Source organism: Macrotis lagotis, chromosome 2, assembly GCF_037893015.1.
Source record: "Macrotis lagotis isolate mMagLag1 chromosome 2, bilby.v1.9.chrom.fasta, whole genome shotgun sequence".
In the NCBI taxonomy this organism is placed as follows: Eukaryota; Metazoa; Chordata; class Mammalia; order Peramelemorphia; family Peramelidae; genus Macrotis; species Macrotis lagotis.
The window spans coordinates 164706556-164725064 of NC_133659.1; the positions used below are offsets into that span (position 1 = coordinate 164706556).

At 40.8% G+C, this 18509-nt stretch overlaps 1 protein-coding gene across 1 annotated transcript; it reads right to left on the reverse strand.

Annotated features, from left to right (window-relative positions):
- Positions 1-1941: 1941 nt before the first annotated feature.
- On the reverse strand, positions 1942-2172 carry LOC141513483 (ATP synthase F(0) complex subunit j, mitochondrial-like). Its single transcript, XM_074223327.1, has one exon. It carries the CDS (start codon positions 2144-2146, stop codon positions 1967-1969), a length of 180 nt encoding a protein of 59 aa, XP_074079428.1. The 5' UTR covers positions 2147-2172; the 3' UTR covers positions 1942-1966.
- Positions 2173-18509: the final 16337 nt, after the last annotated feature.

An 18509-nucleotide genomic window follows, 5' to 3' on the forward strand; every position in this document is an offset into this window, starting at 1 on the left:
CTCTTCTCCGGGGCCGGGCGGGGGGCGCGGGGAGCCCGACCCAGAAACCCACGCCGCGTGACACGGAACACCTCTCCGCCCCCCCCCATGGCTCCCCCTTGGGCTCCAGCTCCGCCTCCTTGTTTACTTCTGGCGGGTCTGGGGCAGTGACCTGCCCTTCCAGGTGCCCGGGGCCAAAGTCCCCCGGGGTGACGCGGGCTCTGGGTTCGTGGGGCCGGGCACGCACGCGGGCGGGGCAGGCGGACGCCTGGGCTCCCTCTGGACCGCCGTCTCTTCTTTGCCCGCTCCCCGCAGCCCGGTTTCTCTGGCCCGGGAGGGAGCGGAGTCGGTGTGTGCGGGTGCTGTGTGAGGTCCTCGGGCTCTGCGGCTCCCGGCTCCGTGGGGCCAAGCCGACTTCTCACCTAGCCCTGGGCCCCTGGGGTGGGGGGCAAAACCGAGAATTCTAAGCATCTGGGGTGCCCCCCTTCCGAGCTCCTATGAAGGTCGGAAGAGAATCCTGATGTGATTGTCCTGGGGCACAGAACACAGGAAGGTTGGTCCTAACTGGGGTGGGGGCATCCACAGACCTACCCCGCCCCTCCCCATCCTGCAGCCCCCTCCTCTAAGGCCACCCCCATGCCCGAACCCAGGCCGTTCCTGGTGGACAGAGAGCACTTTGATGGGCAGATTGGCAGCTGCAGAGACCCGGCAGGGAGCCCAGCCAAGGGAGAAGCTGAAACCAAGACAGATGGAGACGGGGCGGAGCCTCCTCCCCGCGCCCCCGGCCATCACCCTAGCTGCCGCCACCCAGCCCGCTGTCTTTCACCACAGTGACCTCTCACCGCAATGACGTGGGCAGCGCCTATAAGCTGCCTCCCCCTCCCCCCGGGCCAAGGTTTATGCTTAGTGAGTTTTTTGTGTTGTTGGGGGTTTTTTTTTTGGGGGGGGGTGGCTGCGGGAGACAAGTAACTGTCTGAATTGTCAGTCTGTCTGAGTCTGACTCAGGATAATTCCTGAGGGAGAGGGAGGCTGGAACTTATTAGCCAGGTATACCAGCTTCACCCTCTCCTCTCCTGACAGGGCCTAGCACACACAGGACCTTGCATATCAGTGCAAAATGTCTGATCCACTGAACCGGGGACAGCCAGACCTGGGAAGAGAGGCTGCCAGTCAGGTGCAGGCAGGACTTCCGGGGTCCCTGCCCCCTTGCCCTAGGGCCCTGTGGTTTTGAGGCACCATCTAAAAACATCTCAGCACCTCCTGGGCAGCACTGGTCACTAGGATGGAGCAATGGAACGTGTCAATCCCTACCTATGACAAGTAGGTGGAGGGGAGTGTACCCACTTGGCACGCACCAATGTTCTAGTGCTCCTGCCCTCCCGGGCTGGCTAAGTATCCAAGCTTCCCACAGTGGCTTATCAAATCCACCCTCAATTTTTGGAATTTTAGAATTGGATGAGATATTAAGTTCAATTAAGTTCAACAAGCACTTTTCTAGTCCCTACACTATGCCTGGTATTGGACTACTATCTCCTCTAGATTTTGCCATTCTTTGTCTCTTTGGTCTCTTCTCAGGAACTTTCTTTGTTTTACTTTCTATTACCCCTTATACCCTATCTGTGCTGCCCTATCACTAATCCCCTCCCCCTTCCACCTGCAACTAAACTGAGTAGGTTCCCTAGGGGACCAAGGGCATAGTGCCAGGCAATGGAGGGTGCCAGAACCTAGGATCAATTGCTCCTTTGTATCTCTGAGTTACTGACCTCCTTTACCTTCACTTCTGCTCACAGGCCACACCCCAGGTTGAAAGGGAAAGGACACTGTCCGTAGGACTCCTTGAGTTTTTTTTTATATATATGACTTTATTTCATAGTATGAACAGAAGCCTAAGAATTAACATGGGAAATCCTTGTATTCTTTCTTCTGTTGTCAAATGCCCAAATTTACAGCCAGTTTGATGTTTTGAAAAATCTAAGGTAAATTTCACTTAATGATGTCCATGAGCAGCTGAATCTGAACCTTTCAAAGCTTTACTTTTTTTATCAGCACTTCTGATTCTGTAAACGATGTACCCCATCACACCCATTCCTACCCAGATTTCCTGGTAAACCTGGGTATAGTAGGGCTTCAGTGGAGTCCAAACGGTTTTTATTAAGTTCTGTAACATCGTGGCCGGGGTCTCTGCACAGACGGGGCACGTGCGGGGCCCGGGCAGCGGCAGACTGCGGCGGAAGGCCAAGGCCTCTCATTCCCTGAGTTTTTGAGACAGGATAATGTTTTTGTCCTTCATGCTTAAAGACCACAATATAAGGGAAGTGAAGCCCTGACAAGCATAGAAATTGGATTTGAGTGCTGTGCCAAGTCACTAACCTCACTTTCTCCTCCAAAATCGTCTGAGTCCAGTGGCCAGATATGAATCAGGACGACTGGAGATGGCCTTGGATGTGAGGCAATCAGGGTTAAATGATTTATCCAAGGTCACACGGCTAGTGGGAATCAAGTGTCTGAAGTCAGATTCAAACTCCTGTCCTCCTGACTCCAAGGCTTTATCTACCCTACCACCTAAACTAGTCTAGTTTATGAAAGTGTAAATAATCTCTTTCCTTCCTATCTATCTACCTTGAGGGAGAAGAAACCAAGGAGAATGCATTAAATTCCAACCTTTAATACTTGAGAAAGTACCAACCTCAGTTTCTCCCAAGGTGTTGTAATCCAGAAGAAAGAAAATGAAATTGAAAGTCAAAGAGTTCTTATTCCAACTGCAGTCATAGAAACCAGATTTTGGAACATGAAAGGACATTTTTCTGTTACACCCTTTACACCAGTGAAGCTCTTTTACTATTACAAAATTCTATGGATAGAGGTTCTCATTGTTCAAAACAGAAGACAATGAATTGTTCAGGTCCAGAGTAATTGGCAGTCAGAAATAGAACTCAGGTCTCCCAGCATCAGTCAGACAGTGTTAGTTCTTCTACCACTGATAAATAGAGGAATCATTCCTTGATTCATCATTCCATGGTCCCTTGCTCTTTCCCTTCCAGATGAAGCTTCTCCAGAGGAAAAGATCAAGATTTTGAGGGAAATTGAAACTTCAATAAATATTAGGATTTGTTAAAGTTTAGCCTGGAGAAGAAAAGGCAGGTGGCATATGATAGCTGACTTCAAGTATTCAAAGAACTGTCAAATGAAATTGGGATTAGACAGATTTTTTTATTGGCCTCAGCGGGGAGAGCTAAGTTCAATGGACAGAAGTTGCAAGGAAGCAGGTTTTTGCTCAGTATGAGGAAGAACTTTCCAACAATTAGAATTGCCCAGGAGGAGAATGGTATGACTTGAAAAGTCGTATTCTGGATGCTATATCCCTAGTACGAAGTTTAAAATTATATTTGTTTCCAGCTGATTGTAATAATATTGACTCACATTGAGTTCTTTCTGACCGAATTTTTGACTCACTGTGTGTTTTTCACTGTCCTGCCCCCCACCCACACACTCCAGAAGTCTTGTACTCAATATGGTTGTTTTTTTTTAAATCCCCAGTTCAGGACCTTACTTTAAATTTCATCTCATTACATTTGCCTGTTTTCTGGAATACTGACTCTGCCCAATTTTATATCATCTCTAAATTGGAAATGTATGCTATCTATATAAAGATCTTCAACTCTGGTAAAATTGTTGAATAGATGGGGCTGAAGTCAGAACTGAATTCATACCATGGAGAACTCCCCATTCATTAAACAATATTCTTTGGTCATTCTGTCAGCTGTAGATCTAGTCTACATCTTTCTGTCTTGCTCAGAAGAATGTTGTGAGACTTTGTCAAGTGACTTTTGTACCTAGCACTGTATTTATTTAGGTCTGTCATAAAACTGTGGATTCCTTAGTCCTGCTTTGTGAGTGTTCTGAAAGTGAATTTCTATGCCAGTTTTCCCTTCCAGTGCCCCAAACTCATTCTCTCTCTCTCTCTCTCTCTCTCTCTCTCTCTCTCTCTCTCTCTCTCTCTCTCTCATACACACACACACACACACACACACACACACACACACACACACACACACACACACACTGATTTTTCCTTTTTATTTTGAGGTTCTTTTTTAGACTAAGAAGAGAGTTTGAATAATAGTCAACACACTGAAAAAAATGTTGAGGCTCCAGAAAGGTCTTTGGGATTGGGTTCCATTCTTGGCTTAGGAGACATTGCTAGTCTCTTGTTCTCCTAAAATCTCTATATTGGTTGTGTATGAAGAGCTACAAAGAGTTCTCTGGGGAAGATTCTCAGCTTAGGGAAATTGGGGAACAATTTCAGAGTCAGAGAAGATAAGAGAGAGAGGAAGAATGAGTATGTCTGTGTGTTTCTGATGTATGAAGAGATGTAAAAAGTGGTATAGAGAAAACTAGAGAGATACAAACATAGAATATGCTATAGAAAAAGTGCAGAGACATAGAGAATGTGGTATATGTAGAGATAGAAATGTGGAAGGGTAATGGGGTCTGTACATGCCTGCCTGGCACTTGGCTGCACATGGCCATTCACATTTCTTTTTGCATGCTTCCCCTTTACCCACTACTTAAAAACCTGATCTCTATAGAAACTACAGTGTTATGGAGAACAGGTAGTGGGAGGAAGGAGGAGGAAGGAGGGGCAGGAATTGCTTATTGCTGTATTATAAAAAGGAGGGGGGGGAGAACAGCAGGCAAAGTAATGCCTCCTCCTCACACAGCTAGTTTCTTCCCCATGCCAAAGAAAGAGGACAAACCACCCAATCACACTCCTAGTTCTTTCTGGGACTAGTTGCGGGTGTCTCTGGGAAGGAAGGAGGAAAAGAGACTTGGAGTCAGATAATAGGAGTGAGAGGCACTGGGTACTTCCCACCACTCTCAGTCTGAATTTGGTATCAAATATCATCAAAGCCCACTCTTCCATCTTTGCAGTGACAGGGGACTGTGTATGTAGAACATTACACATACTGTCAGACTTGGTTAGTTATGCTGAATTGGTTTTCTCCCCCTCTTTCTTTTTTTAATTCAATGTTACAAGGGCAATTTCCCATCGTTCATTGGCATTGCATTGGGAAAAACATATTTGAAAATGAAGATGATCTAAAAAGAAAATAGTAATAAACGTTTTTAAGTCACCATCACCACAGACCATGTCCCTTTGATATTATAATCATGCCTTATTCTTATGGTACCTTTGTCATTGCTGTTGTTCAGTCATTTCTGTCATGTTCAACTCTTCATGATGCCATTTGGAGTTTTTTTTTTTGACAAAGTTTGGAGTTGTTTGCCATTTCCATTGCCAGATCATTTTACAGATGAGGAATTGAGGCATATAGGATCACACAGTTACTAAGTGTCTGAGGTCAGGTTTGAGCTCAGGAAGATAAATCTCCTTGACTTCAGGCCTAGCACTCTAGTCAGTCTGCTGCCTAACTGCCCCACTTATCTAGGTACCATTATTAGAGCTTAGTTTGATTCTATGGAATGGATGCTCAAGGCTGTTTCTAGGATATTTGTGTACGTGTGTGTGTGTGTGTGTGTGTGTGTGAGACAGACAGACAGACAGACAGACAGACAGAAAAACAGAGACAAAGACAGAAAGATGTGAAAGAAATTTAGGACTTTTCTCAAATGTCTTAATCTTAGATTTTCCAACTAACTTCTTGTTAATTTCTGGTAACTTCTTGTTATACCTTGGATTAATCATTCTCCTTAGATAAACCCTTTCCCTTCCCTAGAACTCAGTTTCCTCAACTGTAAACTGAGAGGTTAAACTAGATCATCTCTAAAGTCCCTTCTAGTTTTGATTACTTAAAATAAAATGTTTCTGAGCTCAGTACCACAACCCCAGGTGGAAGGTTGGGTGAGCAAATAGCTTTAGTGGAGATATAATAAAACCAGGGAAGGGTTCGGAACCTGCACTCAGCTGTCAATGAGTTCAGCAAAGGGTTGTCCTTAAGATTATGAATATGTCTGATATAGTGGAAAGAACTCTAGACTTAGAAACAGAAGACTGCATTCAAATCCCAACTCCTCCTTTTATTGGCTCTATAGGTTGGGTATATCCTTTCTTCCCTTTCAGCCTGCTTCTTCAATTTGTAAGGTGGGAATAATAATGCTTGAAATATTTGTTTCAGAGGGTTGCTGTACAGAAAGACCTTTAGGTAAACTGCTATCTAAATTGAGTTGTTTTTAGCATCAATTTTTGTTTCTTCAATACTACACAACCAGGAGTAAGTTTGCAAAAGTTTCATAAAAGACCTATATAGGTAGTGCTGGGCTGCCACTGGAGGACTCTGCAAGAAACTTGGTTAGGAGGTACCCTGGAGAGGCAGTTTCAAAGAATGATTCAAAGGTGTCCAGTTCTTACACCCAAAGGGCAACAAAAATGTGCATACCCTTTGATCCAGCAATACCACTACTGGGTCTATACCCTGAAGAAATGATGAAAAAAGGGTAAAAACATCACTTGTACAAAAATATTCATAGCAGTCCTGTTTGTGGTGGCAAAGAATTGGAAATCAAGTAAATGCCCTTCAATTGGGGAATGACTTAGCAAACTGTGGTATATGTATGTCATGGAATACTATTGTTCTGTTAGAAACCAGGAGGGATGGGAATTCAGGGAAGCCTGGAGGTATTTGCATGAATTGATGCTGAGTGAGATGAGCAGAACCAGAAAAACACTGTATACCCTAACAGCAACATGGGGGCAATGATCAACCCTGATGGACTCGCTCATTCTATCAATGCAACAGTCGGGACAATTTTGGGCTGTCTGCAAAGGAGAATACCATCTGTAGCCAGAGAATTCCATTAATGCAACAATCAGGGACAATTTGGGGCTGTCTGCAAAGGAAAATACCATCTGTATCCAGAGAAAGAACTGTGGAGTTTGAACAAAGACCGAGAACTATTAACTTTAATTTAGAAAAAAAAAAACCTGATATCTTATTATCCGATCTTGCTATCTCTTTTACTTTATGTTTCTTCCTTAAGGATATGATTTCTCTCTCAGAGCATTCAATTTGGATCAATGTATACCATGGAAACAATGTAAAGACTGGCAAATTGCCTTCGGGGGGGGGGAAGTAAGATTAGGGGAAAAATTGCAAAACTCAAAATAAATAAAATCTTTAAGTACATGTGGGAAAAAAATGTCCAGTTCTTAGGGCAAACAGGATGTCTTTGAGGAGGGACAATGAGGATTCTGATAATAATAATAAAAGCTTACACTAATGTTCTCTCAAATATCTTTTCTCATCTCATCATTGCCTTGTACATCTCTCATCTCTATGCCTTGGCTCTCATCTGTGTTTGGGATTCACTCCCTTCTCATCTTAGAACACCTTGCTTCCTTCAGAATTAAGCTTACCTTCTGCATGAACTTTTCCTAACATCTTCCTTCCTTTAATTACTCTATGTTGGGGATATCTCACTAACCTCCCAGTCTAGGATATAATTCTGGAAAGTAAGAGGCATATTAAGGAGGTTTTAAACTAAGTATAAAGACTTGTATAAGCCCTTTATCCACTTATGAAGAGTAAAACTTTTCCCTAATTGAAATGGAATGGGCAGCTATCACTGGTAAATTGAAGCCTGGCCACACTCTAAAATTTAACTTGCCATCTCTGCCAGTGAGAAGCCAGCAGTGAAGGAAGAGCCTAACCCTTAGGAGGAAATCAAATGTAACATCTTGGTGAGGAAAAAAGAGGATATTCCTTTCTTCCAGCCATGCTAGCGTTTTTCAGTGAAGCTACTCTACAGATAGGATACACAGAATTTTTAAAAATAAGTTCTGAAAGTTTCAATCTCCAGAAAGAGACAAAGGCAACATTCAAGACAAAGCACTTTCAAGGAGTGACACCTTTGACAGCTGAAAAGAGAGCTTATTTAAGAGAAAAATAGCTTTGGCAATCGATACTAAACCTGTAAAGAAGGAAGCATATTTTTACCTAATGGAAAGCATCTTGAGAACTCCATAGAGAGAAAAAAAACACTGAGGCCCTGTAGTACCAGAGGTGTGAGGTGTCTCAGCAACATATATACTCCCCTTGTGTGTTCCTTATTCCCTTTGTACTCTGTGTTTTTGCCTTCTCTTCCCACCAATGAAATCTATTTTTGTGGGAGAAAGTGCCTCATGTTTATTAAAAAAATATATTTTGTAGCTATTCTTCTTAATATGTCATCTTAGTAGGCGCTTTAAGCTTATGTATCTACTGGCTGACTGTTAAAGCAAGCTGATTAGTAGAGGTTTGTGAGCTATGTAGCATAAAGTTGTAACAGGAGTTGCTCAAATTCATAAGATGAAACTTTGGGGTAGTTTGTCTATGGGAATCCAACCTACAAATTCATGTCAAGTTGGTAAAGTAGCCCAAGAAGTTAGGGTGGGGTTATACTTGTATTTAATTTCTCTATTTGTTGTCTGTCTATGTCTATCTACCTACCTATCTATATAGTTTTACCAGAAAGTGCTCTCTTAACAGCAGAGACCATTTTTGTCTTTGTATTTCAAGTGTCTAGCACAGAGATAGGAGATGAATAAATGCTTGTTGATTGATTTCCTTATCATAGCTCTTTGTGACCTTAGTTAAATTGCTTATAATCATAAGATTAAGGATTTAAAGCTAGAAGCAAATATAGTCTGTGGCAGAAATACTTAACCTGGGATCCATAAACTTTTAAAAATTTATAACTATATTTCTGTTTGCTTTGGAAGAGGGAAGACAATCAAAGTTAAGTGAATTTGAATTCAGGTCCTACGGACTTCAAGACCAGTGCTCTATCCACTGTACCACCTAGTTGCTCTTATAACTATTTCAACATAATTGGTTTCCTTTAAAATCTTATGAATTGTGGGCAGCTAGGTAGTGCAGTGGATAGAGCACCGGCCCTGGAGTCAGTAGTACCTGAGTTCAAATCCGGCCTCAGACATTTAATAATTACCTAGCTGTGTGGCCTTGGGCAAGCCACTTAACCCTGTTTGCCTTGCAAAAATCTAAAAAAAAATAAAAGCAAAAAAAACTTATGAATTTCATTTTATGCATATAAAAACATTCTGAGAAGAGACACAAAAGCCTTACCCAAATGCCAAAAGGATCCATGATCCAAACAATAGTTAAGTATCCTTGGTCTCTAGTGTATAGCATTACAGATGGAGAGTTCATATAATCTAGTCCTCTCATTTTATAGCTGATAAAATAAACCTAGAGAGGTAAAGATAGAGACTGGATCTAAGTCAGTAAGTCAAATATCTCAGACCCAGGTCCTTAGTGTCTATCTCTATAACCAATCTTCTTTCTACTGTACCACATTTCCAGCTTGTGGGACCTGAACATCTAGTCAAGTCAACAATGATTTATTAAGTGCCTACTAGGTTCCAGACAGTGTTAAACTCTGAAGAGACAAAGAAGGGCCTGAAACAGTCCCTGACCTTAAGGAGTTCACAGGCTTATGAGGGAGACAACGTGCAAACAATCATGGACCAGAAAGATATACTCAGAGTGCTATCATCTAAGAGGTGATAATATAGGAGGTAAGGCACAAAGGAAAGGCTTCTTGCAGGAAGCTGGGTTTTAGCTGAGACCTGAAAAGAATGGGAAGCCAGGAGATGGAGATGATGACAGAGGAAATTAGTTTCATGTGAGGAACAACAGCAAGAGGTCAGTGTTACTAGATTGCAAGGTCCTTGAGGGGAGTAAGGTTTGTGTAAGATGACGAGACAAGTGGAAAAGTTATAAAGAACTTCAAAAACCAAACAGAGGAAACTACTGGAGTCCATTGAATAGAAGTGACCTGGTCCCATGTGAACTTTAGGAAGTTCAATCTGACAGCTGAGAGGAGATAAACTGCAGTGACTGAGGAGGGACTTAAGGCAAGAAGACCAACCAAGAGAGTATTACATTAGTCAAGGTGTGAGATGATGAAAACCTTCACCAGCAAGGCAAAAGTCCAGAGGAGAGACAAGGGTCCATCTGAGTTATGAAGATAGGAACAATAAGACTTGGCAACAGATTGGATATGGGAGGTAAAAAAAAAAAAGGAGTTAAAAGTCAAAAATAAGTTCTAGGCTTTGAGTCTGGGTGACTGGGGCGATCTGATTTAACCATCTTATTTTTATAGAGCTACAAGTTCAGTGATGCTATCCTCATTTAACTAATGAGGAACATGATTTGTCTAGAAGCAAAGATGGTAATAATTGGCAGAGATAGGATTCAAATCCAGGTTTTCTGATTTCAAATCCAATTTTCTTTCCATCATGTCACTCTAAGAGGAAATGCCCAGAGCTATGGTGACTGCTTAACAGAGGCCCCTGGGAGGGATAGACAGATCAGACTGTGACTGATAAGGACTGATACAACTAACCATGTTCTTTTCTGAATAAGCTCACACATTTACAAGGATATGCACACACATTGGCCTCTTCTTCCCAGCCTTCTTTTCTTCTCTCAAAGTCCTACAATCTTTCCCAGAGCCTCAACCTCCAGCATCTACCATTTTTCCCTCTTCCTCACCACAGCCCCTCCCCAAGTTTGCTTAGTTCTGCACAACTGTCCTCTTATTTTCACTCAAACAACTAACAACCTAGGGTAGGCTCCATCTCCTGAGACCTCAACTATTGCAATAGTCTCCTCATTAGACTCACTGTGTCTAGTCTAAAGGGGCAACTAGGTGACTCAGTGAATAGAGCCAGACCTGACAACTCATCTTTTTGAGTTCAAATCTGGCCTCAGACACTAGCTGTGTGATCCTGAGCAAATCACTTAACTCTGTTTGCCTCAGTTTCCTCAGCTGTAAAATGAGCTGGAGAGGGGAATGACAAACCACTCCAGTATCATTGTCAGGAAAATTCCAAATGGGGTCACAATTAGAATCAGACATGACTCAACAACTATAATATCTAGTATTTCTATAGGACTTTAAGATTTTCAAAAATGATCCTATTGAATGAGCAAGGAGTCCTCAGTTATCCTTTCAGATATTGTGTGGTTAACATTGAATTGCTAGGATCACAGAACCAGGACTCTCAAGCTATAAGGGACCTTAGTAATTAGAGGGGATTATGGAACCCAAACTGGAAAGAACATCTAAGAGGTACCATCTAGCCCAACTTTGGAATTCTAACATGTTTCTTTATCTTCTAGGACATTTCAATTCAAGCTGGAGATTATCTTCTCATTATATTGTAAACTCTTGGAAGGCAGAGATGATCTTTTGACTCTTTTTGTAACCCTGGTCCTTAGCACAATCTCATAATCCCTTGGTGATTTCATCAGCCCCCATGAATCTAGTTATCATCTCTATGTACATGACTCCCAGATCTATAAATGCAGTCCTAGTCTCGTTCCTGAGTTCTAGCCCTACATCACCATTTGTTCTTTGTACTTAGTCAACTAAGTATGTGACTGTGAGCAATTTGAGAAACTCTTCTGGACTTCGATTTATTCATTTGTAAATGTGAGGTCTGAATTTGAACTCTAAAGACTCCTTTGGGGTCTAAATCTTATGATCTATGCCCAAACCTTCTCCCTCCCTCTACTCTTCTCCCATTTCTTCTTCCATTTCCTGTTCCTGTCACAGGTACTATCGTGCTGCTAGTCATCAGGTTTGATAGAACATTTTTGACTCTGCTGCATTAAACCAACTCTCAGCATTTTCACTGGTTGTCTCCCATAATAGAAAATTATTAAAAGAGAGAAGACACTGGAATTAAGAGGGGTTGGTAAGGGATTCTGGTAGAAGATGGGATTTTAGATGGAATTTAAAGAAGTCAAAAAGTATAGATGAGGAGGGAGGACTTTCCAGATATGGGGAACAAACTGCCCAGAAATATCTTGTTCACAGAAGAACAAGAGGGCCAGGGTCACTGATGACAGAGTCTGGCACATAATAGGTACTGTCTCTGTCTCTGTGTCTGAAAGTCTGTGTCTCTGTCTGTCTAACTGTCTGTCCCTCTCCCTCCCACCTTGTTAGCAATCCCTTGTAATAGTCAAAAAAAAGGGAGAAAATAATCAGAAAAACTGCCTCTGCCTGGCACAGAATAGGCATTTTAATAAATGCATGTTGAATCTCTGTCTCTGTTCTTTGTTTTTCTTTTTCTTTCTGTTTCTGTCTCCTCTCTGCCTCTGTCTCCCCTCTGTCTCTATCTCTCTTCCCTGCCTCCTCCCACACTTTGTTAGCAATCCCTTGTAACAGTCAAAAAAAGAGAAAATAAGCAAATCAGAAGAACTGCCTCTGCCTGGCACAGAATAGACACTTTAATAAAAAGCTAGTTGACCGACAGATGCTTTCCACTCTTTCCTCCATCCCACTCAACCATTCACCATGTCTTGTGCTTCTACTGTCACAAGATATTTCCCTTTAGCTTCCTCCATCCCTGCAAAATCTCTTTACTTCATTTTCTCACTACTCTCACCTGAACTATCAAAATCATCTCCAAATTGGTGTCTCTACTTCCTGCCTCTCCCCTCTCCAATCCATTCCCCATTCAGTAACCAGAGTGATATTCCTAAAGTAAAAGTGATCACATCACTCCCTGGCTCCAAAGGTTCCAACTGCTTCCTCTTGATAAAGCCTCTAGATGAAATATGAACTTTCTCTGCAAGATTTTTACAGCCCCTTTCAATCTGGCGCCAGCTTACCCTGCCAGGCTTATTTCACATTGAACCCCTTCCTGGAATCTGTGTTCCAGCCAAATTTGCCCCTACTTGCAGTTTCTCACACAGTTTATTCCCTCTCTGTCTCTTTCTCTCCGTCTTTAAACAGGGCTGTCCCCCCAGTTCCATAATGCACACCATTCCTCATCTCCATCTCTCTTAGAAATCTCTTCCTTCAAGACTCAGAACAAGAGCTATTGACTCCCATGTAATCCTTCCATTAAAAAATAAGTTCTTTGAAGTCTAGGACTGACCTTTTTCTTTGTTTCCTCATGGTGTATACAGTGCCAGGCTTGGAGTCAAGAAGATCTGAACTCAAATCTGGCCTTAGACACCAGCCATGTGACCTAGAGTGAGTCATCTAAGCTTGTTTGCCTCAGTTTCCTCCTTTGTAAAAGTGAGTTGGAGAAGGAAATGGCAAACTACCTCAAAGTCCTTTTCAAGAAAACCCCAAATGGGGTCATGGAGAGAGCCAGACAGGAATGAATAACAACTATAAAACAAAATAAAACGAAGGGTTAATGAATACTTTTAGACTTGACTGTGATTCTCCTCTCTGGGACTAGAGTCCTCTCCTCCCAATTATTTCCTATCTACTTTTTACTAATCTATGGGTCAGTGTTGTTAAGTTCCTAGGAGGCTGGGTCTATTTAAGTTTTGTCTTCCTATATATATATTCAGAGCCTAGGCTACAGCCTAGAGCACCATAGACTCTTAATAAACAATTGCTGAATGAATGGAGTCCTCAGTCCTTTAGATTTCAGCTCTAATAGTACCCTTTGTACACGCCCTTTGCCTTTATGGAAGCACTTTAGAAACCTTTTTAGTTCAAATGAAAATCTTAAGAAATAAATATTCTAATCTAAGTTCTTTTATAGACAAGCTTGGAAGAAGGAAAGTTTATCAGTACTTAATAAATTAAAAAGATTAGGAAACAATGTGCTCCACTAAAATTCATTATTCTTAGACTTCTCCCCCTTTCCCCTTTCCTCTTAAGTACAAAAACTGAGGTCCAGAAAAAATGAATTAAGGGTAATAATCAAAGGGGCAACTGGAAATATCTTGGATTCAGTCAAAATCTTAGCTTTCAGGGCAGCTAGGTGGTACTGTGGATAGAGCACCGGCCCTGGAGTCAGGAGTCCCTGAGTTGAAATCCAGCCTCAGACACTTAATAATTACCTAGCTGTGTGGCCTTGGGCAAGCCACTTAACTCTATTGCCTTGCAAAAACCTAAAAAAAAAAAACCAAACAAACAAAATCTTAGCTTTCTCCCATACCCTGAAGGGAATAGGATTGTGACCCATTTAAGGTCCCATCCCACTTTCTACCTTTCAGGAAGGGATTAGGGTGGAGGTGTGAGGGAGGAGGTCCCATTGATTACTTTTGGTTTCAAGTGACTGCAAGGACAATCCTTGAGGGAAATGGTTAGAGCCTGAAGTGTGATTTTAGGAGCTTGATTCTCCTGGGGGCATTCAGGAAAGATTAAGTGATTATTGATACAGTTAGATTAGGTGGAATGTAAATGCAGCATTTTAACATATTTATTCAGTTAACCTGCATTTATAAAGACAGTTAGGTTGTGAAGTGGTTAGAACACCACTGATCCTAGAATCAGGAGGACCTGAGTTCAAATGCGACCTCAGACACTTGCTACTGACTAGCTGTGTGTGGTCTTGGGTAAATCACTTAACCCTGACCACCTCACATCCAGGACCATGCCCAGTCTTCTGATTCATTTCTGGCCACTGGATCCAGATGGTTCCAGGGGAGAAAGTAAGATTGGCGACCTAGCACAGCACCCCCTCACTCAAATCCAATTCACTTTCATGTCATGCCATCACCTCCATGACTTCATGGTCTTTTTAAAGGACAAAGGACAAAAACATCATCATTTTTATGCAACAAGCTAGATATGGATAGAGAGCTGGATTTGGAGTGAAGAATACAAATGAAATCAAATCCAACCTAGGACATTTGACTACTTGCTTGACCTGGGGAATTCATTCGACTCTGGTCTGCTTCAGATTTCTCATTTGTAAAATGAGTAAATAACAGCACCTATGTCCCAAGGTAGGATCGAAGATTAAATGAGATGATGATGATGATATTCATATAGTGCTTGTAAGTGTTTGAGGAACCATACTAGGTGTTTTACAATTTTTTAAAATTTTTATTTATTTAAAGCAATGGGGTTAAGTGATTTGCCCAAGGTCACACAGCTAGGCAATTATTAAATGTCTGGGTTTGAACTCAGGATCTCCTGACCCCAGGACCAGTGCTCTATCCACTGCGCCACCTAGCCGCCCTGAAAGCTAAGATTTTGACTGAATCCAAGATATTTCCAGTTGCCCCTTTGATTATTACCCTTAATTCATTTTTTTCTGGACCTCAGTTTTTGTACAAAGACCAAAGACCTTTAATTTAAAAAAAGTTATCTTATTATGTAATTTTACTATCTCTTATATTTTTTTTCCTTAAGGATATGATATCCCTCTCAACACATTCAATTTAGATCAATGTATAGCATGGAAACAATGTAAAGACTATCAGACTGCCTTCTGTGGGGAATAGGAGAGGGAAGCAAGATTAGGGGAAAATTTGCAAAATTCAAAAATAAATTAATTAAAATAAAATAAAATAGCAATGCTTGAATTGCACATATATAACCTATATCAAATTGCTTACTGTTTTATAGAGGGAGGGAGAATAGTTGGAACTCAGCATTTTTAAAAAATGGATGTGAAAAATTGTTTTTACATGTAATTGGGAAATACTATAAACTAGAATACTTGGATTAGGAAGAGTAAATATTAATTGTTATTTCTGATGGACTTGTGCCTAAAACAAGTGATAGTCTTATTTTTCTTTTCTTCAGACCTTGGAAATCTCAATTGAAAATGAAAGGTTTTTTTACCTTGATTCTCTAGGACTGTTGCTGCTTGAACACTAAGGGACACAGGGCAAGGACTTTCAAAGGCACCAAACCTACAAAACGCTTCTTTTTTTAAGTCCCACTTACCTTTCCAAATTGAGTATTGTTTATCCACCACAGACCAATCAATGGATGTAACAAGTATGCCAGGAGTTTCTGTCTCTGATTCCCTCTTCCTCCTTAATTGCAGTGATCAGACATCTTAAGTTTTCCTAGATAGTTCCGATTTGAAGAAAAGATAATGCAATTATTTTTTAAGATTTTTTTTCAAGTCAGTGGGGTTAAGTGGCTTGCCCAAGGCCACATGGCTAAGTAATTATTAAGTGTCTGAGGTCGAATTTGAACCCAGGTCCTCCTGTCTCCAAGGCTGGTGCTCTCTATTCACTGCACCACCTAGCCACCCCAAGATAATGCAATTTTAATAAGACTTTGTGACAAGATCATCCTTCACCAGACCATGTTGTAGAACTTGTAGTTATGAAAATAAAGACAGTGTATCCAAGGAATTTTAAAAAAATAAAAATAAACTGGTAATCCCTGCATCTGCATGAACCGCCTTCATTTCTAGATATGTTCAACCATCAAATTGTCACAGTTTGGTGATGATGCAATTGTCACAATCAATATGAAAATGTACCTCTCTACCCCCTTCATGGGTTGTAGAAATTGAATGAAGTTATCCACTCTGGGAAGAGATCTAGATGGAGAAGAAACACAGAAAGGCTTAGCTTTTTAAATTCTATTATTCCTGTGAGAGAGGTGAGAGTGTTAATATCCATGTTTTTATTGTGAGGAAAGTGCTTTGAAAGGAACACATTCATCATCCCATTTGAGAATTATGATAATGTTATGAGTTAGGTTCTACAGGTATTATTCTCATTTTACAGATGAGGAAACTGAGACTCAGAGTGGTTCTTCTTGAATTCTCAATCTTCTCCAAAATGCCTGCCATAAAGGCACAATGCCTTATTCCTGGGGGGGAAAAATAAAAAAGATGGCACCTAAGGTGAACACAGCATGGCCCTGGAGATTGTTGGCCCCAAACAAAACTCACCCCCACCCACAGAATTTGAGAACTGGATGAGAAGATGACAATTCTCTAGAAAATACAATTGACATAAAATTGATGAGAATGCCTTCCTAAAGATATGATATAAATATTATACAGGTGAGATTAAGGTAACTCCCTCAAATTCCATTAGGGAGTCACCAACCAATGTGAGTGTAATTGTTGTAAGAGGAACTGTAGCCTTGGAAACTGTAACAGGTTAATAACAGATGAAAACAGAAGTGAGAAGGTATGTGGTTTTCCTAGAGTTTGGTGAAAGCAGTCACGGAATTAAGAATTTCTCAATCTTCTGAAGTACAAAGGTCCACAAAAAGATACCCAGATTCTAGCAGACATGTTTCAAGTTATTTCATCTCTGCCCTGAGAGATGAAAAGAGCAAGTCTCATCCATTCCACAACAACTTAATGGAAATGCCCCTGTAATAGCATCTCCTTGCTCTAAGTCTGGTCTCATCAAGCAGCCTTCTGACCTAGGATTTGGTCTCCAGAGGAGGAGACCCACCTACAGAGTGCAGATACCCTATGAGAATAACTGACTAATCATACCATCAGCCATAGTGATATTTAAAAGTACTTTAATAGATATCTTTTGTTTTAAAATCATCCCTATTTCTGTAAGAAACCCTTCCAAGTTTATTAGTGCTGTTAATGCCTTCCCTCAGATTATGCCTAATTTATCCTGTGTATAGCTTGTTTGTACATTTAGACTGATAGATTCTTGAGAACAGTCTGTTTTGTTGTTGTTTCCCCTTTATTTGCTCAGAGCTTAGCAGAATATCTGGCACATAACAAAGACTTAAAAATGCTTGTGGACTTGACTTGAATATATTTTCATCCTTTTAATAAAGAATTAAAAAAAAAAGGTGAAAAGAACAATCTGAAAAAAAACAACCAAAAAATCAGCTGCATGTGAACTTTATATGCCATAAACTGGAGTTATAGTTCCTCATTTCTTCAAAGGATGGAACAAATGACATTTTCTTAACTCTTCTCCAGGACCAAGTTGGGTCATTATAAATTTTATACCATCTTTTTTCATTATTTATATTTTTCTATTGTAGTAGTGTTGTTTTAGTCATTGTATCTATTTTTTTTCCTGAATCTTTTTAATTCACTAATGGGTTTTTTGTTATTTTGGTTTGTTTGTTTTGGGAGACAATGGAGTTAAGTGACTTGCCAAAGATCACACAGTTATTAAGTGTCAAGTGTCTGAGGTCACATTTGAACTCAGAACCTCAGGACTCCAGGTACTCTATTTACTTTATCACCTAACTATCCCCCCCTTAATTCACTGTTAATTAGTTTATAAAGTCTTCCTATGCTTCTCTGAATTCTTTTTATTCCTCATTATTAGAACAATAAGAAACAGGTAATTGTAATATTCCTTTAAATTCACCTGCCCTTACTTTGTTTAACCATTCCCCAATTGATGGGCATCTACCTTGTTCCCAATTCTTTTCCACCAGGAAAAAGGATATTAGGAATATTTTGGTATATATGAAAACTTGTTCCTGTCTTTGCCTGGCAGGAGGATCTCTTGGGTCAAAAAGTATGGACATTTTAGTCATAAAAAAAAAAACAAATTACAAACTGCTTTCTAATATTATCGGATGAGTTTAAATCTCTATCCCACAGTGTATTCATGTCCTTTTGCAGCTGTTCCAATATTGATCATTGTAAATCAGTAAATGGACATTTCAAGTGATCCAATCTCTGGTAAGTTTAATTAGCATGAGGAAGTCTCATAGACTCACAGAATGTTAGGTCTGGGTAATCACCTAGTTCCCTAATTTTACATGTAAACAAAGGTCCAGAGAAGGGAAATGTTTTTCCTAAAGTTATACAGCAAGGCCAGTGAGGACTAGAACCCAAG

Bases quoted from the DNA above. Each gene is read 5' to 3' on its own strand.
- LOC141513483 (XM_074223327.1), bottom strand. From the start codon at position 2,146: ATGTTACAGAACTTAATAAAAACCGTTTGGACTCCACTGAAGCCCTAC.